Genomic DNA, 24,216 nt, shown 5'->3' on the forward strand with positions numbered 1-24,216 from the left:
ACCCCTTTGAAAGTTACTTTATTTTTCATACAGCCTCAAATCAAAACCCATTCCAAAACGAACAAAAAAAAACCTTTTCCAGCATTATTTACACATTTTGCCTTATAAACATCAAATTAATCAAAGAAAAAGCATTCCTCCTTGTAGAATTGTTCAAGTTCAGAAAAAATTCCATGGTGAGGGGTGATGGACTGCTCTCTTCAAGTCCATCCACAGATTTAACTCAAGGACATTCACCTTCCTATCCTTAAGCCATTGTGTTATTGTTTTAGCTGTATGTTTAGGATCAATGTGTTGGAAGGTGAATGACCTGCCCATCTTCAGCTGTCTAGCAGACGGATGCTGGTTTCCTCAAGAATTTGTACATATATTGTATAAATTCATATTATGGTAAGAAACACGCAGTTAAGTAAAGAGAAAAGACAGTCGATCATTACTTTGGGAAATTAAGGTTTTTGAATGTATCCCCAAGTGCAGTCACCAAAACCATCAAATGACATCGGCTCTCATGAGGACCATCCCAGAAAAGGAAGACCAAGAGCTACCTCTGCTGCAGAGGATGTGTTTATTAGAATTACTAGCCTCAGAAACTGCCTATTGACGGCACCCCAGATTACAATCCACATAAATGCTTCTTGGAGTTCAAGTGGCAGTCATATTTCAACATTCACAGTTCAGAGTAGACGGAGACAGGCCTTCATGGTAGAACTGCAGCAAATAAACCATTACTTTGAAAAAAAAAAAACAAACAAGCAGTAAAGACTTTTGTTTCAAGAAACACAAGAAAGGGACATTAGATTAAACTCTGATAAATCGGCAGCTTTTCCCATTCTGACTGAATTGTCCTTTGGTCTGATGAGTGCAAATTTGAGATTTTTGGTTCTAACCACTGTGTCTTTGTTAGACGTAGAGAGGGTGGTGTGATGATCCATCAAAGAGGAGGTGTGATGGTGCTTTGCTGATGACACTGTTGGTCACTTAGTCAAAATTGAGGGCACACTTAACCAACATGGCTACCACAGGGAAGTCGTGGCCTAATAGTTAGAGAGTCGAACTCGAGTCTCGGGCTGGCAGGGATTGTAGGTGGGGGGAGTGAATGTACAAAGCTCTCTCCCACCCTCAATACCATGACTGAGTTGCTCTTGAGCAATGAACTGAACCCCTGACTGCTCCCCGGGCGCCGCAGCATAAATGGCTGCCCACTGGGTGTGTGTTCACTGCTATGTGTGTGCACTTTGGATGGGATAAATGCAGAGCACTAATTCCGAGTATGGGTCACCATTCTTGGCCACATGCATTGTCACTTTCACTTTCACAGCATTTTGCAGCGACATGTCATCCCATCTGGTTTGCACTTAATGGGGCCATCATTTGATTTCCAACAGGACAATGACCCCAAACACACCACTAGGTTATGTAAGAGCTATTTGTCCAAGAAGGAGAGTGATCGAGAGCTTCATCAGATGACCTGACCTCCACAATCATCCAGTCTAAATCCAACTGAGATGTTTTGGGATGAGTTGGACCGAAGAGTGAAGGAAAAGCAGCCAACAAGTACTCAACACCTCTGGGAACTCCTTCAGGTTTGTTGGAAAACCATTCTAGTTGACTAGGGAGAATGCCAAGAGTGTGCAAAGCTGTCATCAAAACAAAAGGTGGCTACTTTGGAGAATCTGGATCTGAATCTGACTGGATAATTCGGTGTTCGTTCTGTCATAATTTCAATGACTTCAGTATTAATTTACAATGTTGAAAACAATAAAAATAAAGAAAAATCATTGTATAAGAAGGTGTACCCCAATTTTTGGCTGGTACTCTCTCTTGAAATTTTTAATCTTTTAAACCTTACTACCTTTGCAATTGAGGAAGACCTTAATGCAAACACACCAAACGTGTGGATGCAAATTCAAATTTATGCCCTAGTTGATGTGACAAAAATGTTGAAGGTAAAACACTAAAGAATTTATTATTATTATTATTATTTAGCATTAGCAACACTACATTAATTACTATATTTATATTGGGTCCTTTTTTGTAAATTTGATTTCGCATGTTGGTCTCTAAATGTTTTTATAGATTTTGAAATTATCCACTGACTCTTTAGCAGGTGTAGTTGGTAATTTCTCAGGGTTTTCAATTTTTTTTTATTTCATTAATATTTAGTTTAGTGAAGTCTTTTTAAATGGATCTTCATCTAAATTATGCCTTGGATCATAAATTTTCACTTTGAATAGGTTTGCTTTCATTGTCATTTTTCTCATGGTCAATATTCTGAGTTCATGATAAACAAGAGAGGGCGCCAGCAACTTTGTACATGGAATTTGATCAGTGTACTCAAACGGTACTCATTTCAGATGAGCTTTGTATTCCTTTCCTGTCAACAGTGTTTAATATTTCTTTCATATATAACAAGTTTTAATCCCAGAATAAAAGTGTAGACCATTGTGTTATCTTAAAATACTTTAGAACTCAAACAGCGCGCAGGGTAAAAAAAAGCTGCTTTGCATAACCAAATAGAAATAATTAAAGGGCAACCTACTGAGGTATTATCTGGATTGCCATTTTTCAGTAGCCAAAGTGTTTTGTTACTGAGAGCTTAATTTATAACTTAATTACGCCTTTTAATTATACCAGAGTTTACTATGAATCTGCAGCAAACAGTGAAAATATCTTATGGTTTCTGCAGGTTATCTCACTGGGACAACTTGTGTTAAAGCCTACGCATTAATTAATTTTTCAGGATTCTTTTGATGAATATAAAGTTCAAAACAACAACATTTAGGCTATTTGAAATAGAAATCTTGTGTAATGTTATTTCTTTACTCTCATTTTTGGTAAATTTAAAGCGTCGTTGCTAAATAAAAGTATTAATTTCTTCTTTTTCAATACATAAAAAAAGAAAGGTAGTGTATTATATAGGCCCTATGTGACTTTTACATAATGTTACATATGTATTTGTCTGACAGTTCATCCATCCATGTTTTCAGTTGATTGTCATGCAGCTGCATCTCACATTAAAAGTCATTTATGGTATAACGAGGCCTTGGTAAACTATGTTTCATATGTCATAGTCAAACGTTGTTATCACTAATGCACTGCTGGTCAGCCAGCCTCCTCAAAATGTGTCAGGTTGGTTGGAGCAAGAAAAGTAAACAGATGACATCCTGGAAGATACTAACGAATGGAGTGAAGCTGTTAAAGAATGTAGCCGTCTAATAAATACAGTGTTTTCGCCCAGCACTAAAACGCACAACAAGTTCAATACTATTACAAATAACTTATCTTTATTTAAACGAACTCATTATAATTTAGGAATGAATAAAAGCGTTTAATAATGTGTGTCAGCGCCACACCCCCGTGTCATCGCCGCATGGTTCGTCCCCCTCCGCCCCTTAGGAAATGTACACAACTTAACTGTTTGGTGGAAATCAGCTGAGCGATTCAATTCATGCTGGCTGCAGCTTTGAATATTAATATGACGCACTTGTCCTTTCTCGCGCTCGCTTTTTACTGTTTTTAAACCGTCGATTTATCTAAAATCGTGAGGTTATTTGGCACGAGACCCTGTGATCTGTCGACCATCCCTGTTTTGCTGCAGTGAGTGAGTCATTCAGTTCTCACAATAACATATGACATGTTGTTATGCATGTCATACAATTTTAATGGGTAGTTTATGGTAAATACTGTACTAATAGTATATCTGTAATCATGACTGTAGTTCAAACAGAAGATTTATATGTGATGTTGGATGCTACTTATTGTTCCCCCAGCAGTAGGTGAAAAAGTTTTAAGATGTGTATTTCTTTAATTTCCATTTATTATTTTTATTTAAATGCATTTAACAAACCAGCATAATGCCACACGTTTTCCTCTTTAAATACTTTTAAGGATGAATATGCATATGATGGATATGATGTTCTGTGTGGTAGCCATTAAGTCAATGGATGCAAAAAGGACAGATTTGTCTGGTCTCTGTATGTTGTGTTGCTTCTTGAATGAAACTGTTCTCAAAAATTGCTCAAACATTGTGAAAGAAGTATAGCAGAGACCCCTCCTCCATACCCGTTGAAATTAAGGCCTTTGTATTTATCACATGCACATCTATAGCCATTTGCTGTACGTTTCTCTGGCTCCCGTTGCACTGTTTTCACTGGTATGCTGCTAAGAGGAGCACTGTTAATGACCAGATCAATAGACCAATATCATTACGCACAACTTTATTTGTACCATAAGTAAATGGTCTGGGGAGAGCTGGTTGTGTATATGTTTTGTAGAGTGGAAATGGACAATTATACATGACATTTACATTAACGTTCCAAAGTGTGGGTCAGTAAGTTTTTTTTTAAGTATTTCTATTAATAATTTTGCTTATATCTTTGTTCAGCATAAGCACATTAAATTGATCAAAAGTAACAGTAAAGACATTTATAATGTTACAGAAATAAACACTCTTCTTTAGAACTTTCTATTCATCAAAGAATCCTGAAAAAAAGTAACAATGTGTTTAAAACTGTGTGTATATAAAATATAGAAACTGGATAATAATAACAATGTACACTCTCAGTAAAAATGTCCAAACACTGCCACTGGGGCAGTAGTACCTTTTTCAAAACTTTTATACCTTTCAGGTACTAATATTTGGGTAAGCACCCTTAGGTATAAAAAGGTTTACCTTTTGAAAAGGTACCGTACCACCCCAGGAAGTTTTGTAATGTGTAATTTTTAAGACATAACCAACCACCATCATAATTTTCAAGACTGGTTGTTGTTTGTAACCTTTTTAATGAGCTGCTATTATATTGACTGTAAGCTCCTGATGATATTAAGAACATAAGCCGGGGTAATTGTGTGAGTGTTGCTATATTGTGTGTGTTTGCTATATTGGCTTTGTGTCTCCCCCTGCCAGACACAGAATCCCTTTGATGTGTGAATGAAGTGCAGGAACTGAAATTAGTACTTGATATTCAGCAGCTTACTAATTGGACTGTAATGAGTCTAAATCCATCATCAGAGCTGTCGTGTGCATTTCTGGGTGGTAAGAACAGAAAGCTGAACAAGTAGTATCAAGACTACTGGTAGACATGAATCAGATTGTTCAACAGGCACGTGTTTTGGGGTTTGCTTCTGTCTGTTAAATCCTCTGTAAATCTCTCGATGCCCATTTGATGCTCACAGCATCAGATTGAACAGATGTAAGTGTCACAGTGTGTGTTTGCATGCGTGTATGTGTGTGTTCTCAGGGCTTTAATCACCGGAGAGCTAACAGATGACACCATATCTAATCAGAGACCATAATCTATCTTACACTGTCTGTTGTTTTTGGTGTGTATTTATTTGCAATGTCTGTTTCTAAGCTGGCCAACACAGAATAATGCAGATGCATTTTCTGCAATTATTTTGTCAATATGTCATTTGATGGAGACTGGTTATGTTCAGAGTCATTGCTCTGCAATTAATCCATCCATTTCCACCAGTCTGACTCATTCAGGCTGATTTGCAGATTAATGAATATGACTACACTGACAGTGTAATAAGCCAATCATGGTGCTATGGATGCACTGACTCCTCTCATGTGATTTATCGCCCGTATTTTGCTGTAATCCCCTGCATTCATGGCACGTATTAGAAGCTCTGTGAGAGGCAAAAGGGATGCTGTGTCCTTCTGTAATCCACTGATGTCTTTGTTGGACATTATTACTTTAGAAAAATTTGTGGATTATATGCTAGTGCTTTGATTTATTTTTGTACTGTCTATTTTTTTTTAATCATCCAATTTTTTCAGAAGGCAGTGCCTCCCTTCAGAGAATGGATGCCTGATATGTGCACTACACTACCATTCAATCTTTTTTTGTTTTTTTTTTTGCTGAGAAATTGAGTACTGGAAATGGAGGATTATAAATGACATTTACACTACTGATTGGGTAGTTTGGAGTAACGGCTGCGGAAAATTCAGCTTTACATCACAGGAATAAATGACATTTTAAAACATGAAATTATATAAACCGTCATTTTAAATTGTAATTATATTTATACTCTATTTATACTCTCTTGCCATATTCTCATGTTATAGATGCACTTAGTTTACACAGAATTGTCTGTTTATTGTGGCATGATTTTGTTCAGCATCATTTATATAGTCCAACCCCACAATGAAAAGCTGCTCTCTTCTTGCATTTAGGTTTGATTCAACTTCAACATGAAATCTGGAAAATTGTTTAGGAGTTGCTAGGGTTGCTTACTCTCCTTACTCCCTACACTTAACTCTCAACATAAGTCTCTGTGATTTCTGGGAACTAAATTTGTCTTGGTTTTCTCTTTTCGTATACTTACTGTAGTGATTTTTTTTTTCTCCCATGTGTTGGTTGTGAGGTAAAAATCATAAGCCTGATGGCTTATAAAAGTGATAGCACACCACTCCTTAATAACCCACACATGATTTATGAATTCACATAAGGTTCATAACACATAAGGTTAGGGGTTTGTTCAAACCCATACTTGTGTAAGCATGCACCACTATAGCTATTCACCTTTTGTACATTTCTATATCAGAAATCGATTGTCATTAGTTTATTATGCAATTTGTTTCTTTGTGCAGTCAAGAGTTGTGATGATCTATTTTGTCTCATGGACAGATGCTAAGCATGCTGGGACATGTCTGAGGCATGATGGATCCTGAGGAAGCCGAGCTTCTGAATGACTACCGTTATCGTAGTTACGCAGCTGTCATTGAGAAGGCGCTGCGAAACTTTGAATCATCGAGTGAATGGGCCGATCTCATCTCCTCACTAGGAAAACTCAACAAGGTAAAGTCTGAAGAAAACAAAGCCATACACTTGGGTTAGCTTTTGCTTCAGTTAAAAAAACAGAATCAACACAAGCAACTCTTTAAAAACTCTTTCAGCTCTTTACTGATTTTTTTGTTTTTAAAAACTCAAAAAGCTCCACAGAGACAGTTTTACATGTGTCAGAGAAATCAATGTTGCACATTAAACATATAAAAAATTTAAAAAGACACTCTTTAGCTTTACTTTCCTCTCCAAGTAAAGGAGAAAGTTTGCTTGGTACAGTTTAAGTTCATTTTTTTTGAAGAAGAAGAAGAAGTGAGAGACTTTCCTTTATGATCATTTATTGTTGAATGAAGGTGCTGGGTATAACATTACTGCTTGACCTCAAACACATCACACATGTTCAAAGTGCAGCTGATTTGAATAGGCTGAACAGGACTTGTGTACACTGTCCTTAAGATTAGACAAAAACCTTTCCTCTCAACCTTCCACTTTTTTTTTCAAAACACATTTCCATGTTTATGTGCAGATGTGGGGAAAAAAAACTGTTGTCTTATTTAAATTTCTCTCTTTCTCTCTCTCTCTCTCTTTGCATGGCATGTGATTTTCTTGTTTGCTTAATGGGACTTTCCGGATATTATGCGAGTTACAAAACAACGTGAATGAGTGATAACTATTAGGTTTTGCGTATTTGTATCAGATATTTGACATCTAACATGATGCTATGATCAACAGTCTCCATTTTAACACACTCAAAGTATGTTCATTTTGTATACCGGGTGACATTATTGATGGCATGCTTGTAAAACATGTTTCAAGTGCTGTGCAATAACAAACTAAGCCCAGTTCCTTCTCTGAGCTAGTTCTTTGGATGATTACATAACGCTGTTTAAATACTAGCTTTCATTTTATACTGGTTTAATCAATCTACAAATAACCTTGTTTTAGTGGTATAGAATGTGTATTTATGTGCAATAATTTTCTATCACTTTATATATACACTACTGTTCATGTTGGAGTTGGTAACATTTTATTTTACTATAGATTCATATAGAAAATCATTTAAAAGCTTTCACCACTCAGTATAATTTTAACTTAAAATAAGTTATTTACATTGTCCATCTTACAGTACTTCCACTCTTTGTGTTTCTCAGGCTCTCCAGAGTAATCTAAAGTACTCGCTGTTACCGCGGCGGCTTATCATCGGGAAGCGTCTGGCTCAGTGTTTGCATCCTGCCCTGCCCAGCGGTGTCCATCTCAAAGCACTAGAGACCTATGAGGTCATTTTTAAAATCATAGGCACAAAATGGCTAGCCAAGGATCTCTTCATATACAGGTTGGTGTCAACTGGTTTAATTTTACATGGAAATGTAAAGGTCATATTTCAACCCTCCCAAAAAAAAAAAAAAAAAAAACTTTCCATATTCATGACAATTAAGCACATTTACAGCATTGCAGAAAATTATAATAAAGTTTATTAATATCAGCATAAATTTATATTTTAAATTATATTTTATATGATATAAATGTATTAATATATTTTTTATGTGAATTAATGGTATCTTATAGTAATATCTATGTATTTTTTTAATTAATTTATTAATTCTATTAATTAATTTATTATTTAATTCTAATAATGAAAATTAACACAAATTAGGCAAATCGCATGTTTTGGATTTTTGAAATAATTTTTGAAAACAAAAGTTATTATGGTGGTACTGAGATTATTGGTGAAATCATTTGTGTGTTCATGTGTGTACAGTTCAGGGCTGTTTCCATTGTTGGGTCATGCAGCGATGTCGGTGAAGCCGGTTCTGTTGGCGCTGTACGAGCGGTACTTCCTGCCTCTCCAGAGGACGCTTTTACCCAGCCTGCAGGCCTTTATCATGGGCCTGCTGCCAGGACTGGAGGAGGGCGCGGAGGTCTATGAGAGGTGCAACTTAACACCACACATCAATAAATGATTCTCATGTTGACACTCCAGAGATTTCATCCTAAACCTTCCTAATATTTATTTTAATAAGTTCTTTAAAATGAATTATCTAACCACTTTAATAGACTTACATTAGTCAAGAGCTAAAGTTTGTCAGAGAATATGGTGGATGGCAACAGTTGCCAACTTGGAAGGTCAGGAATGTTTTAAAAAGCAAGCTTAAAAAACATGGACTAAGCATTGACTAATGTTAGAAGTTATTGTTTGAAAGTGTTGAAAATGTTACACTGAAAATGTTAAAAACCCTATATTATTTAAACAATGTTACATAAAGGGATAGTCCATCCAAAAATGAAAATTCTGTCATCATTTATTCACCCTCATGTCGTTCCAAACCTGTATGACTTTCTTTCCTCTCTTGAGCCCAAAATATATTTTAAAGAATGTTGGTAACCAAACATTTTTTGGTTCCAATTGACTTCTGACAAATATATGACATGAGGGTGAGTAAATGATGACTGAATTAAAAATTTTGGGTTAACAATTCCTTTAAGAAAATTCTGTGTTATCATTACAGCACGTGTTATTGTTTATAACTGTCTTTCTTCCTGTCTCAGGACGGATGCGTTGCTTGTGAAGTTGTCAGGTTTGGTGGGTCAGTCTGTGTTTTATGGGGCGCTGTGGGGTTCAGTGCTTATATGTCCTCTGGTACGGCTCCCAGCCTCCCTCTTCATTGTGGCACACTTTGACCACTCAATTATTGCTCGAGAACAGAAGTATATGCTTGGGACAGACCACAGACTAGTGGTGAGTGTGTACTTTAAAGACTGTACTTTATTTCCTCACAGCTAGTCGTTGGGTACAAATAACACATGTTGTCTAAGGTCTGATGTTTTAAAGGAGTTGCGTATAACTGAAATGAACACCTCCCCATCTCTCTGCTCCAGGTGAAAGCTGTTTGTCTTGCCTTAGAAGACTCTAATGTTCTGGTCCAGAGAAACATGTTGGAAATCCTTCTCTACTTCTTCCCTTTCACATCCTGCCAGGTTATCCCTCTTCTTTTTCTTTCTTTCTTCACGTCCATCTATATTTGTGTGGTCATCACACATGAACTTGTCCCAGATTTCCTGTAAAACATTTTATTAAAATAATCATATCTGTAGGATCCTGAGGAATGTGCCTTTCCACTAAAGCAAGATGAGCTGATCAGTGTGGTGTCTGCTGCCTCACTCACTCTGCTCAGGAGAGACATGTCTCTGAATCGACGCCTCTATGCATGGATGCTTGGTACCGCTGAAAAATTTCCAGAAAATTACAGAATATCACAGAAATACTTAAGTATTGTTTAATAAAATAAATGGCACTTATCTATTAAAGGTATAGTTTGGCCCAAAATTGAAAAATGTCCTGAATAAGTGATTCTATGGATAATAAAGGGAAGTTCTATTAAAGTAAGAGATCTTTTCTGGTGAATTTTAGTCCTTTTCATAGCACGGAAAAGGAAATTCTGGTATTGATCTAATTTTTCTATGAAAGAAAAGTAAAACATACAGGTTTTGAACAATATGGTTGAGGGTTTGTTTTTGGATGAACTATCATTTTAAGTAGTTTTCAAAATTTTTGTCATGGGTGTGTCACGTCTTAGTATTTCCATTTGTGTGTATTGTTAGGCTTAGATATCAAAGGAGGAATGGTGGCTGCAGACTCCAGTCGCTTTAACACTGTGGAGGAATACACTGCATTCTACTTCAGTACACACTCCAGAGAATTACTGGTGCAGGTATAGAAGATAACACGCACTCACTTAAGCTCAAATTACATTACATAACAGCTTATTCAGTACCTTAAAGTAGAGGTTTTCAATTAGAATTGCAGTTGATTTTCACCTAACACATTCCCTGTATGTTAGTGTATGCATTTTATACATGCATGGTAAACACAACTCATATTTTGATATTTTCTTCATAGGCTGTGGTGAATATTCTGAAGCAGAAAGATATAGAGGCCAACCCAGACAATCTAATAGAGTATCTCAGACCGTTTCGCATCATCATTAGTCTGCTGGACAAATCTGAAATCGGTAAAGACACCCATGTGGTTCAGACTTTAAAATGCTTTACTTCTGACCTGTTATACATAATTATTTATATTTCTGCATTCTCCCACACACAGGGCCATTGGTGTTGTCTGATGTGTTGCTGGAGGTGGTCAGAGCTTTTTACAGCTACTGTAAAGTGATGCTGGGAGAGGACAGTCTCAACTCCAGCCTCAGTGGCACCCAGCTTAACAGGTCAGAGAGAACAAATCAATGCTCATATTTTTACAGTGCACAGGTTTTTTTTTTTTTAGCTTAACTAGTAGAGAATTGTATTAACAACACTGGTGTCTTGGTTTTGATTCCCAGAAATCACAAATATTGTCAGGGTCATGAATTGACACTCAGAAAGAGTCAGATACAAGTAAAAACTGGCTTTGGAGACTAAACAACTATGTGTAATGTTCATTATTCTAAAAAACCTGACATGGTGATCAATGACTGCCAGATTGTACATTATCCTACGTAATACATGCCCATTTACCAAATAAATAGACATTAAAAATTGATTGAATTTTTTTTTTAATTGATTTTAGGACAATATTTGGCCAAGATACAACTATTTGAAAATCTGAAATCTAAGGGTGCAAAAATATTACAATACAATCTAAATATTGAGAAAATTGCTATTAAGGTTGTCCAAATTAAGTTCTTAGCAATGCATATTACTAATCAAAAATTAAGACAAATTTTTAAACGGTAAATTTACAAAATATCTTCATGGAACATGATCTTTACTTGACATCCTAATGATTTTTGGCATAAAAGAAAAATCGATAATTCTGACCCATACAATGTATTTTTGGCTATTGCTACAAATATACTTGTGCTACTTAAGACTGGCTTTGTGGTCCAGGGTCACATATATCCTGTTTAATGGTTCATTACAGAAAAATAATTGACTGCAAAATGCTCAATTGATCAATCAGATCTGAACCCTACATACTAATAAGATGTATATTTTGAATTTGCTGTAAGTGGATATACACTACTGTTCAGAAGTTTGGGGTCAGTAAGATTTTTTTTAAAAGAAATTAATACTTTCATTTACCAAAGATGCATTACGTAGCAGCATATTTACATTGTTACAAAGTTCCGTTTTAAATAAATGCTATTCTTTCAAACTTTCAATTCATCATAGAATCCTGAAAACTTTTATTTTTTATTATAATCATTATAATCATATCATTTATAATATTACTTTTTACTGTATTTTTTTGATCAAATAAATGCAGCCTTGGTAAACATAAGAGACTTCTTAAAAAATCGTACCTACCTTAAACTTTTGAGCAGTGATATGGATGTATAAAATGAATTAATAATATGTGAATAAATGCTGTTTCTGACTGTTGACTGTCTATTCATCTGTGCAGTAAAATCAAGGAGAATAAAAATTCCTCAGAGATCATAAAGACCGTCAATATGCTGGTGAGTGCAATGAGCAGCAATTATCTCTGGGACTATATGACAAGGCATTTCCAAATTTGTCTGAGGTAAATAAACACAAACCCATAATAAACAGCATTACATGAATGAAAATGAGATGATGTGATCATGTCTAGTGTTATGGTTGTTTCTCAGCTCACCGAATGATCCAGCCGGGAAGCATCCATCTAAAGCCTGGAGTAGCCCTCCCTCAGTGACTGAACTCTCAACACTCATTATCTTCCTGTTGAATGTTATTCCTTTGGTATGATCTGGTGATTCATCTTTGGAAAACTTTTCCGAACTTTTGGTCATTTGGTCTCATTCCACTTCTTGGCTTTCTTATTAGGAACTCTATGCAGAGATTCAAACGCAATTGCTGCCACAGATGCTGGGCAGCATGCTGCAGTCGCTGCGTAGTCACATGACATCCCTTAGCCTTCAGGAGCTCACGCAGGCCATGAGAGCATGTTTTAAAGTGCTCAGTAAGATCCAGATGCCAGTGGTTTATATGGACATAGAGGCTGAATCACAGATGCAAGATCTGGAGCAAACACAGGTATGATGGGTCAGTTTTACTGCACACTATAGTTTAAAAGTTTAGTGGTTGGTATGATTTTTTTTTATGTTTCTCTTATGTTCACCAAGCCTGCATTTATTTTATTATTAATAGAGTAAAAACAGTAATATTGTGAAATTTTACTACAGTTTAAAATAACAATGGCAAAGCGGAATTTTCAGCAGCCATTACTCCCGTCTTCAGTATCATTTTTTTTATTTTATTTTTTGGAACAATGGAAATCTTAACTGTCATTTAATGCATCCTACTGAATAAAAAAAAAGTAATGCATTTAGTTTATCATTTTGATAATCAGACCATTTAAAGTTTACATTTAAATGCCATTCATATTATGGTTTGGAAATGTGTGTTTTAAAGAGCTCTATTTTTGTACAAATATAGATTGTGATGACAGACAACAATAAAGTGAAGGAAAGTGACCAGGTGAATGGTAACCATGATGACAGCTCCAGTGAGGTCGATCTGAATGGACAGGAGAGACAGGAGGCGGAGCCAGGTGTAGTCCCATATCCTGCTTTGCGCTCTGAAGACAGTGGATTAGGCCTGAGTGCATCTCCATCGGAACAGCACCTCCTGCCAGGCTGTAATGGATCAGATGCTGCTTCTGGTGTGAACCCTGAAGCAGAGGACGTGTGGAGAAGAGGAGGAACTATAGAAAACATGTCCAAATGTGTGCAGGACATACTGGCATCTGTGATCACAAGGTAATTCAGTGTATACTGTGCCCAGTATACATATTTTCACATTGAATACCAAAATTACTTGCTAGATTTGTGCATATACAGTACAACCAGAACATACTGCAAGGAATTAGTGTATTACAGAATGCAATTCAATTTGCATTGTGACAAATACACAAAAAGTGTGATTTTTACATATCCAGTTTAACGTAATTGGATAAAAAAAGAAAAATACAGTTTTACTGTGATAACTGGATGGATGAAATACAATGCTACATAGTGAGGTAATGTGACAATAATGTAACATTTGGCATTACATTTTGCATTCATACTAATGATAAGGATTTAAACATATATATAATATATATATATATATATATATATATATATATATATATATATATATATATATATATATATATATATATATATATATATATATAATTTTTTTTTTTTTTTTTTTTTTTTTTTACTCAAAATTTAAGTAAAATTAAAGTAATCCATCTTTGAAGTTTGTTGAGGCCCCCTAGAGGGCCCCGGCTCCCTGGTTGAAGATGCTGCTAGTATTCGTTTCTGGCCCTGCAACTAGCAGCATGCGTGCTCACTGTACTTGCCTTTTCTTTTCTTTTTTCTCTCTGTCTCACTCATGTTCATCTCTCAGGCATTTGTTAGATGTCGTGGATCCAGAGAAGAAGAAGAAACAGGAAGAAGCAAATCAGCTAGATCCTAATGCTTCTCCTAGAGGCAGTAAACAGTCTCCATTGAAACAGAAAGGCAGTCGAGACTTGGGTCTTATCAAAGACAGACTTGCTGAGTTCTTTAACCCTAGTAAACTGAGGATTCATGCTCTTCATGGGTCTTCTAGAGATGGGGATGAAAACCACAGACCAGTAGTGTTGGAGTGGATGGGAAATTTCCAATCAAAGAGCAAAGGGGAGATATCGGAGTCGTGCCGCCAGGCCTTCACCGTGGTCTGCCAGCTTCTACTGGAATGCACAACATTTCCCGTCTATTTTACTGAGGAAGAGAACCAAGACCTGCAGACATCTATGTTCAACAAGACAGGTAAATAAAAGAATTGTATTCCACTTCTATGTTAAACTATGTTTTCTCATGTAGCATGTCACAGCACATAGATATGTTTTTCTGGAAAAAACTGAGTGCTTCTCTCATCAGGGATTGAGGGAACCCTTCCTGATTGGCTGAGGTCCTTGATGACTCTGTGTTGCCTGACAAAAGACTACCAGGTACAAGTTCTCAATGCTGGAAATTAAAAGGAATAGTTCACCCAGAAATGAAAATTCTGTAATCATCTCGACCTCATGTTGTTCCAAGACTGTAAGACTTTCTTTCTTCAAAGGAACACATAAGAGGATATTTTTAATTGGAAGTCAATGGACTCCAAAGTTGTTTTGTCCCCAAAGTATGTTCTTTCGTGTTCTGCAGAAGAAAAATAAGCCTACAGGTTTGGAACAACATGAGGGTGAGTAAATGATAGCAGATGTTAAATTTTTGGGTGGACTATCCCTTTTAGATTAACAATCATTTTTCTAGACATAAATAGTAATAAAATTTCACCCGTTTAATATTCATACTCATAGACACTGATGTTGTAATGTTAGTTAGTTGTTAATGTGGAATCTCTGTACTGTGACCTTGTTGTCTGTTATTTTCACATTTGATTTCATTTTTTTCCATATAAATATCTCAACCGTCTACCAATATTCTGAGAAACAGGTATTCCCCCCTCCAAACCCTCACGATCGGTTGAGTCTGAAGTTGACTTGTCAAACAAGCAGAACAATGTTTTGATAGCGATGCACTGTTTACAATCTTCAGGAGAGTCAGCCTACGAATGGTTACTTAGAGTTGCCTCTTCACAGTGAATTGGGATAGGTGTTTTGTCATGGAAAAATTACCTTTAATGGTTGCATTGCCAAAACGGAATCATTTCATTTTTTTTTTTTTTTATGTGTCTGTAGGTGCAACATGTTGCCATCTCCTCTTTGCTGGAGCTGATCAATCACTCTCAGTCTTTAGCCCTCGTCATTCAGGATAAAAATCAACGTTATAAGAACTCTGATGCGAACCCACTCAGTGGACAGCTGCAAATGGTCACCCTGCCTCCCATCTACCCAGTCGTTCTCAAAACTCTGGAGGATTCCACAGACTTTTACTTGGTAATGCACATTATGATTAACAGGTGGCATTTGTTATAGCTTCATCTGTTGTGAATTGAAAAAATTGATATAGAAATGGCTAATTCCAGAGACATTAAGAAGGGTCAGGAAATGGACCGGATGGATTTTTATGATTTTTTTTTAAATAAGTGGAAGTCCTGCTTTTTAGTTAAAATAGCTAATTGCCCTTTTGATAGAGGCATCACTTATTTTCCTTTTATCCTGTATGGGTGGATGTATGTTAGCTACCCAGACTAGCATGATTTGAGTTTAAAGCAACACTATGTACATTTTGGCGCTCTAGCGGTTATTAAACAGAACTGCACGCATTCCGCAGAAGAACATTCTAACTGGAGCTACTTCTCTAAGTTTATGTCTATGGTGATTCACGCAGGAATGTGTTACTCCGCAGCGGTGATGACCCGAACAGGCTACAATAGTCCAAAAATAATCACTTATAAATGTACCATAGTTATTTGGGATAAGACAAAAAGGCGGTTTGGTAGATGAATTTATAATGTACTCGCTCATCATATACAGTTTGCAAATTTTGAACACAGAAAAAGTTACATAGTGTTGCTTTAAAAAAAAACAATTATGATGCTATTACAATTTTAGTGCTAATTTGGCATATGTTATTGAAACTTAATATTGACTGTTTTAATAAAATTTTTTGAGGTTTCAGTCTTTGTCCATTCAAGTAGATATTTGTACTCGTCTACATAGAAAATAGCTGCCAGGGGGTGTCATGAAGATGGGGAGTGATCTGACTTCCTTAATGTGACTTCTTTTCTTCACTTGTATTATCTTTTAGCGTGTCTCTCAAGTTTTATGGGCTCAGCTTGACACAGAGCGTAGAGAGCATCACGTATCCTGTGTGGAGCTATTCTATCGGCTTCACTGCTTGGCTCCATCTGCATCTATCTGTGAGGACATCATCTGCTTGGGTTTACTCAGTGTAGACAAGGTACTGTATTCCCTCATTTAATACATCTACAGTACACACACTCATAAATATTTATTAAAATGTGTATGTGTATTTGTGTCAGGTTGTGTGTCTAGAGGCGCTCCACAGGTTCTCAGTTTTGTGGCACCTGACACGAGAGATCCAGACCAATCGCAGCACATCTCTCAACCGCTCCTTTGACAGGTCATATATATATGCTTATATATAAATACTTTGCTTACTTCAGTAATATTCGCCCATATTTTTTGTGCCACATATACTCAGTGTTAACTGTATATTTCTGTATTCTCAGGTCTTTGTTTGTGGTACTAGATAGTTTAAACAATCAGGATGGGAGTGTTAGTGCCGCAGCACAGAACTGGTTGGTGCGGGCTCTCTCCCTCAGTGATGTGATCCGTATCTTGGAACCGGTGCTGCTCTTACTGTTGGACCCAAGAACACAGAGATCACCAATACAAAGCATCAGACAGAATCTCTCTGTTGGTATGGAATCAAAACACACACATATACACACACCAGATCAATGCATGCAGTGGTACCAGTGATTGAGTTTGGAAGTTAAATTTTAGGTCTGCTGGCTAAAAACTGAAATGAAACCGAATTTAGCAGTAAAATTTCAATCAGTAATTAGTAATAAAAATTCAGTTTAAATTGTTGTACAGCGATTACAATATGAAGTGAACTGTATTGTACGATTATATTTAAAATAATCAACATAGTAACTTTTACAAATAGTGTTCAAGACTGAAAGCAATAGCAAGAGTTCATTCTTGTTCTTGCTACATACAGTATACATTGATCAAAAGTGACACTTATAATGTTGCATAATATTTCTTTCAAATAATGAACTTTCTATTTATCAAAGTATCCTGAAAAGATATAAAAATGTTATGCAACAGAACTGTTTTTAACACTGATAATAATAAGGAATGGTTCTTGAGCAGCAAATCAGCATATTAGAAAAAATCCTAAAGGATCATGTGACACTGTAGACTCATCCCATCACAGGAATATCTTACATTTCAAAATATATAAAAATAGAAAAGTTATTTTCAATGTAGTAATATTTCACAACATCACTGTTTTTACTGTATTTTGTTTAAATAAATGTACGCTTGGTGAGCATAAGAGACGGTTGAACTGCATATGTGGTGTTAATATGTGATGAAAGTTATGTAAATTATTGTGCTTTAATTATGCAATGATTGGAGATATTTAATTTAGCATATGAAAAGTTAAATGCATGAAAGCTTAAGTACGGACCATGGGAAATAACATGAAATGGAGGTAATGGGCATGATGGAAATGATGTCAAGTGATGATATTTATATTTTTGGGGTCTAATTTTACTGTATATGTGATTTAGGTCATTTAAAGGCACTGACCTGGAGAGACAGATCCATCACAAAAAGTGCTGGAGACAACATGACTCCCGGTTGCCAAACAGAAGAAAGCTTTGTCAGGCACATCACCATAGTAGACCGTGAAGCATTGTGGGCAGAGTTGGAACGAGATCCAGAACTAACACCTCCAGACTCCCCAACAATGTCTCAGAGTGAGAGCGAAGAGACTGAGGGAGAGGATGAAGAAGTAGAGGAAGAAGAGGAAAGTGAACACACCAAATCTGCAGATACCAGTGGCACTCAGAACTCCACTGAAAACTCCGGCTCAAGCTCCGCCCCTTACTTAGAGCGCCATGATGATGGTAGTGTAGAGGAGAAGGGTGTGGCCAACGGTCTGCAGAGGGTGGATTCAGAACACACTCAGGTTTCGGATTCGCTCTCTAGTGATGAAGACGATGGGCAGTTGGAGGCCATGGCCAAGTCCCGGTTGCTCAAGCGACAACGGGAGAAACGTGAGGCAGTGAGCTCACTGTTCCGCCATGTTCTGCTCTATAAGCAGCAGTACGAGAGCAGCCGCATTCTCTATGCCTTCACTATTTTAGAGACCATCCTCCGGACAAGTGCAGGGCCATTTGTGGAGGCTCTCTCCAGTACTTCTCTGGACTGCAGCTCCATTGCCCATCTCAACCTCATCCAGAACCTTCTGCAGAGGCACCGTCAGGCTCAGGACGGTGGCAGCTTCTATGGGCGATTGCAGACCTCAACTCCACCAAGGGGAGCCACTCCTGACCCATCCCAACCTCCTCTCCATTCACCATCTTCTCCTTCTTCTCCACCAACTCTTCTGCTAGAGCTACTCACCTGCCTTTGCATGCATTATCTCCGCTCTCACTATCCCTCCTATGCTAGCATTCCCACTCGCCAACTCCAGGCCAATCGGGAGGTCCAGGTGAAAAGCGTGGAGGTGCTGACAGAGTTAATGATCCAGTTGGTGTGGGTAGCCCAGCAAGCTCAAAAGGGAACTGCTAGCCTGGAGGCGGTACGCAACCTTCTTTGGGGCTATAAGGTGCAACAGTATGTCCTTCTGACGCTTTCCGCCTCCATGTATGTCTGCCAAAGAGCTGATCGGCCAGACCAGCATACAATGCCCGAAGAAGACCAGGGAGGAGACTTGGGTGAGATCTCGGAAGAGAGCCTGATCAATTTTGGCCTGGATGGGATCTGGGTTGAACACCCACTTCAGATTGCCCTACTGAAGCTTCTGAAGGTCCTTATTGTATTGGAGCACCACGTGTGTCCACCACACACCAAAGCACAAGATCACAATCAAAGCAATTCTAACCCACAGCGACTTGCAGAACCACCATGTTCAGCCTTGGCTCGAGAGTGGCAAACATCTGTGATGTTCCAGCAGTCCATCAAAGCAGTGCGTTATGTAGCCAGCCAGCCTATCACCGCTCAGGGCATGTTTGTGTCAGCAGCAGCCCAAGCTTTGCACCCGCAGTATGGCTGTGCCATGCACCCAGCCTGGGTGACTCTTCTATGTGAAGTGTTGCCATATTTAGGACATTCACTGGCCATTATTGTATCACCCATAATTGCCCAGATCTGCAGGAACCTGGACGAGCTTGTTAAACAGCATGAGCATGATGGAATCAAAGCTTCACACAAGTAAGTTAGGTGGTTGTTTGCGTTTTTGTGTGAGAGTGGGTGCACATGAAGTGTTTGATATGTTTTTAGTAAACCGTCATTGTTTTATTGCAACCATAGCTTGAATTGGGTGCATATTGTTTGGTTTTCTTTAGTGGTACCTTAAATAGGGAGAACATAGCACCTGACTATCCTCTGACACTACTGGAAGGACTGACCACTATCACACACTACTGTCTTCTAGACCACAAGAAAGTAAGACATACAAGCACCTGTTGAAGAAAATAGTGGTGGATCCTGGCATAGGTGACATGGACATTCTCCTAGGGAGCCAAATTCCTGTTGTGTCCTCCACCATACATAGCTCTCAAGGTCCATTTACACTGACATAAAGTCACTGTCTTGTTGGCTTTTGCTAATGTACATCCACTGACCTACCGCTGTAGATGCAAGTAAGTCTAAACTTGTCATGGGCATCAAAACGCCAGGATCACCACTGAACATGTTGGTCTTCAAAATCTTCAAAACACTAATGTGACTTATGTTACAATTTAATTGTTTTGTGGGTTTTGTTTGTTTTGTTTTGTAGACAACTGCAGGCTGTGATGTTCCAGACTTACGGAATGCTAGCAATGCCATTCTGGAGGAGTTTCCACACATGATTAGCAGCATGGCCTTAGTTTGGGGTGTGGTCAAGGGCTGTGACTCCACCCATGGCAGCAGAGCCTCACCCACCTCTGTCTATTTTAAAGGCACAAAGGTATATCTGATGCTTGAAGTAAAATCAGTTAAGTTTACTTGAATGATGATGCTTACTGTAGTGCTGCCAGTCATGCGTTTTTGTTTTCTGTAGATCTTGAGGCAAAAGGTTCTGGAGTTCTTAATGCCACTTGCTCAGCGGTTTGGGGTGCAGGTCATGGCCTCTGTGGCCGCTGTATGGAGTAGCAGGAAGAGTCGTTCCAGAAACAAGGTGAACAATAGAAATCTGAATGCAAAAATGGCATCATCCAATAGGCGTTTGGAATTACATTTTTAAATTTTGTGGATGTTTGTGTATGCATACATAGTTTTTACCAGATGCTACTGATTCTCAAATTACCTTGGTGGACCTAGTGAAGGCACTAAACACACTCCGTACAGACACCATACTGCAGCTAATCAGAGAGGTGGTGAAGAAACCCCATCAGATCAAAGGAGACCAGGTACTGCATACACACATTAACGTAGCTATCTAAATGGTGACATTCCATATAAACATCTATTGATTTTATATACAGCTAATTAAAAAATACTATATCTTAACCCTAAGTAAGAAAAATTTGGTTTTTTTTTTTTAAAATAAATTAATTAATAATGGTGTTGTGTTAAAATGAAGATTTGTTTGTATGTGTAAGTCAATTTAATGTATTGATGTTCACTCTCTTTCTCTTTATCAGAAGACTACATTAGTTGACATTCCAGTGCTACAGTTCAGCTATTTTTACATTCAAAGGTAACCGTTTCAGTTGACATCATTCTCTTCTTTTAATTGTACCTTACTTGCTATCATACAATGTCATTTACTTTAAAACGACCAAAGTCCAGTGAACTGTTGCATTCCAATTCATGCCAATGGCTAAAGTTGATGCTAGTTTCTGTTCAATGAAACAGGGTGTCCGCGGGGTCTTAAAAAGTATTAAAAGTTGATAAATCAATTTAGAGAAAATTAAGGCCCTTAAAAAGTATTAAAAAGTCTTAAATGCCATTTACCAAAGTATTAAATTTTGTATCATCTTTTCATTATGTATATTTGTCCGAATAGTGGGGTTCTGACTTCTGCAACTCGTGTTGGATGCAGGTTTTTTTTTTGTTTTTGTTTTTTTCATGAAATTGGGCTGCTTTTAAACTGTTGCAATGGGTTGATTTTCTCCAGTGGGTTAAAGGTTTGAAAGATTGCATTAATTACATTTGGTTGAAATGCTTGCACTGAAACATTTTGGATTCTACCTGTAATAAAACTGTGCTAAATGTTTTGGGCCACACTAGTAGGAAGCATTTGAGTTGTGTTTATGATAAATGTGCATAACAGTGACTGTAAAATATGTATTTTATGGATGGAAATGACATTTTTATATTTGGGACATGGTAAATGCGCTAGTTTGGGGTGTTTTTTTATTTTGTTTTTATTTTTTTATTATTATACTGACATGGGCTTGGGATGCACAATTAAAAGGATGTCATAGTTGTGATTATTATTTTACCTTCCATGATCATTCACACTTGATCAGGTGCAGTACTGACACTATCAAATCAAGCACTCCATAATCAAAGGTAAACTGTCTGATCAGTCAGATGTTTGATGAGAAGTGTTCCACAAAATATCTATGGTTTGCAGAGAGTAATAAGAGCTGATGTTACAAATACATCTTTTATAGTAAATGTAAGTTAAAGTGTCGCCGATGTAACCGGTTAAAACTTGGAGTGGTGATGAGGTCTTAAAATGTATGAAAAGAGTCTTAAAAAAGGTCTTAAAAGGTATTAAATTTAACTCCATGATTCCTGTATATACCCTGTGAAAGATCCACGCTTGACTATATTGTCCTAAAAGGTTATTGTTTTTAGTGGAATGTTGATGGAAATGTCCTGAATGGTCTTTTTTACAGTCTCACCGCTCAAGCTCTTCAGGAGAACATCAATCCTCTCCTCTGTCTGCTCAGAGAATCTGTCCAGCTTAACCTCACCCCTACTGGACACTTCTTGCTCCTCGGGTAAATAAAATAATGTGGTCACTATTACAATTTCTCATAATTAGGGCTAGAGATGTGAACAAACCCTACCTCTGAACCCTGGTGCCTAACTGGAGCCTGTGCAAAAAGATCAGTATGAAACCGCTTAGTTGTTTGATCCAACATTTCAAGAAGGCAGTGAGAAAACTCTTATAGAGATCTCTTATTAATTACATGAAACAGTTGTTATTGAAAGGTAAAACGTCTTTTGATACTCTAATCTCACTGTTTACTTTACTGTTGCAGCATCCTTAATGACTGTGTAAATAGACTTCCCAGTATTGACAACAAGAGGGATACTAAAGAACTGCAGGTAAGACCGGTACAGCGAGTGACAGCAAAACCAGTATTTTGTTGATATAGTAAGTGAAAAGTAAAAGTTTAAATGGACATAATATCTTACTGCTCATTGTCTGGATTGCTAAGCATGAGAAAAACATTACCCAACAAATTTCTTGACCAACCTGTTAGAGTACATAGTAATCGTACATAGTACATAGTAATCGTACCCTCAACAGGAAGTGAGCCAGCGCATACTAGAAGCGGTGGGAGCTGTGGCCGGCTCGTCTCTTGAGCAGACTAGCTGGCTGAGTCGTAACCTGGAAGTAAAAGCACAGCCTCAAGTCTGTCTTCAGGGAGATGAAGATGAGCATGATGGCAGTGAGTTAGAGGGTAAACCTACGCTAAATTACATATGCTTTTAGTTTAATGCCCATTGTTGTATTGCAGTCATAATCTGATAATATAAATGGCTAACTGTATTGCATACTGGAAGCAGAGGCAGTTTTAAAATGCATTCTGTTCTGTCTTTCTCTCAGAGTGTGCAGGTCAGGGCAGCGCTATGGTGTCATCTTCAGCACCATCTGTATTCAGCGTACAAGCTCTTGCTCTGCTGGCTGAGGTAAGAAACACACACACACACTTAAGATTCTAACTCAATTTAATTTATGCTGACTTAAAAAAAATTGACAGATAACAAGGTGTAACAGATGAACTGTGTTTCCACTTGTGCTCATTGTTTGCAGGTCCTGGCTCCTCTTCTGGACATGGTCTATCGTAGTGATGAGAAGGAGAAAGCCGTGCCTCTCATTTCCCGTCTTATGTATTATGTTTTTCCCTATCTAAAAAATCATAGGTGTGTATGCAAAAGATGCACATCAGTTGAAAATATAATTGTGGTCATGATGAATAATACAGATTAGTATTTAATTCAAATACTCTGGTCTATTTATTGTTATATGGCACATAATGGTACTGGTCATATTTATACATATACAGTATATGGCAGTTTTCATTTTCAACTCCAACTCGTTTTTGATGTTTCAATAACGGTTTCTCAATTTCTATCTTTCTATCTCTCAGTGCCTATAACATGCCTAGTTTCTGTGCGGGTGCTCAGTTGTTGAGCAGTCTGAGTGGATATGCCTACACTAAGCGAGCGTGGAAGAAAGAGGTGCTGGAGCTCTTCATGGACCCAATGTTTTTCACAATGGAGTCCTCGTGTTCCTGCCAGTAAGATGGACACTTACACAACGCTCCAAATTTTTAAGACATACGATAATATCAAAAGGCTAAAATATTGGTCGGATAATTTGCCTGTCTTGTCAAATGTTCACCAAGGCTGCATTTATTTGATCAAAAACACAGTAAAAAAGCAATATTGTGAAATAGTATTACAATTGTTTTCTATTTTAATATATATTAAAATGTAATTTATTCCTGTAATGGCAAAGCTGAATTTTCAGCAGCCATTACTCCATTCACAGAATCATTTTAATATGCTGATATGGTCCTCAATTATTATGGGTATTCA

The 24,216-nt window shown here is 37.4% G+C and overlaps 1 protein-coding gene and 1 long non-coding RNA gene across 6 annotated transcripts in view; one reads left to right on the forward strand and one right to left on the reverse strand.

Moving 5' to 3' along the window:
* The first annotated feature begins 72 nt into the window (after positions 1 to 72).
* LOC109060246 (protein dopey-2-like) overlaps positions 73 to 24,216 on the forward strand; it is a 30,144-nt gene continuing 6,000 nt past the window's right edge. For 2 of the 5 annotated variants that reach the window (XM_042763928.1, XM_042763931.1), the window contains exons 1-32: positions 3,386 to 3,597; positions 6,633 to 6,803; positions 7,940 to 8,121; positions 8,548 to 8,718; positions 9,336 to 9,525; positions 9,666 to 9,764; positions 9,882 to 10,005; positions 10,389 to 10,498; positions 10,687 to 10,798; positions 10,891 to 11,008; positions 12,187 to 12,306; positions 12,395 to 12,503; positions 12,588 to 12,797; positions 13,200 to 13,522; positions 14,160 to 14,563; positions 14,675 to 14,745; positions 15,481 to 15,678; positions 16,493 to 16,645; positions 16,728 to 16,828; positions 16,938 to 17,128; positions 18,012 to 19,659; positions 19,794 to 19,893; positions 20,228 to 20,398; positions 20,492 to 20,608; positions 20,706 to 20,840; positions 21,075 to 21,130; positions 22,281 to 22,385; positions 22,650 to 22,716; positions 22,922 to 23,075; positions 23,222 to 23,304; positions 23,429 to 23,538; positions 23,766 to 23,915. In XM_042763928.1, coding sequence (XP_042619862.1) covers positions 6,663 to 6,803; positions 7,940 to 8,121; positions 8,548 to 8,718; positions 9,336 to 9,525; positions 9,666 to 9,764; positions 9,882 to 10,005; positions 10,389 to 10,498; positions 10,687 to 10,798; positions 10,891 to 11,008; positions 12,187 to 12,306; positions 12,395 to 12,503; positions 12,588 to 12,797; positions 13,200 to 13,522; positions 14,160 to 14,563; positions 14,675 to 14,745; positions 15,481 to 15,678; positions 16,493 to 16,645; positions 16,728 to 16,828; positions 16,938 to 17,128; positions 18,012 to 19,659; positions 19,794 to 19,893; positions 20,228 to 20,398; positions 20,492 to 20,608; positions 20,706 to 20,840; positions 21,075 to 21,130; positions 22,281 to 22,385; positions 22,650 to 22,716; positions 22,922 to 23,075; positions 23,222 to 23,304; positions 23,429 to 23,538; positions 23,766 to 23,915 — 6,023 coding nt within the window. In that variant the 5' untranslated portion in view covers positions 3,386 to 3,597; positions 6,633 to 6,662. Of the gene's footprint in view, positions 1,584 to 3,385; positions 3,602 to 6,632; positions 6,804 to 7,939; positions 8,122 to 8,547; positions 8,719 to 9,335; positions 9,526 to 9,665; positions 9,765 to 9,881; positions 10,006 to 10,388; positions 10,499 to 10,686; positions 10,799 to 10,890; positions 11,009 to 12,186; positions 12,307 to 12,394; positions 12,504 to 12,587; positions 12,798 to 13,199; positions 13,523 to 14,159; positions 14,564 to 14,674; positions 14,746 to 15,480; positions 15,679 to 16,492; positions 16,646 to 16,727; positions 16,829 to 16,937; positions 17,129 to 18,011; positions 19,660 to 19,793; positions 19,894 to 20,227; positions 20,399 to 20,491; positions 20,609 to 20,705; positions 20,841 to 21,074; positions 21,131 to 22,280; positions 22,386 to 22,649; positions 22,717 to 22,921; positions 23,076 to 23,221; positions 23,305 to 23,428; positions 23,539 to 23,765; positions 23,916 to 24,216 lie in introns of those variants that run through there. The other 3 variants (XM_042763930.1, XM_042763929.1, XM_042763932.1) reach the window with 3 other exon arrangements.
* Positions 9,708 to 12,538, reverse strand: LOC122146144. The gene is made up of 3 exons (XR_006160842.1): positions 12,400 to 12,538; positions 9,953 to 10,011; positions 9,708 to 9,845 (listed from the first exon to the last, which is right to left on the reverse strand). It is a non-coding gene; the product is annotated as an uncharacterized LOC122146144 (long non-coding RNA).

The sequence above is a fragment of the Cyprinus carpio genome, chromosome A9, assembly GCF_018340385.1.
Source record: "Cyprinus carpio isolate SPL01 chromosome A9, ASM1834038v1, whole genome shotgun sequence".
Classification (NCBI taxonomy): domain Eukaryota; kingdom Metazoa; phylum Chordata; class Actinopteri; order Cypriniformes; family Cyprinidae; genus Cyprinus; species Cyprinus carpio.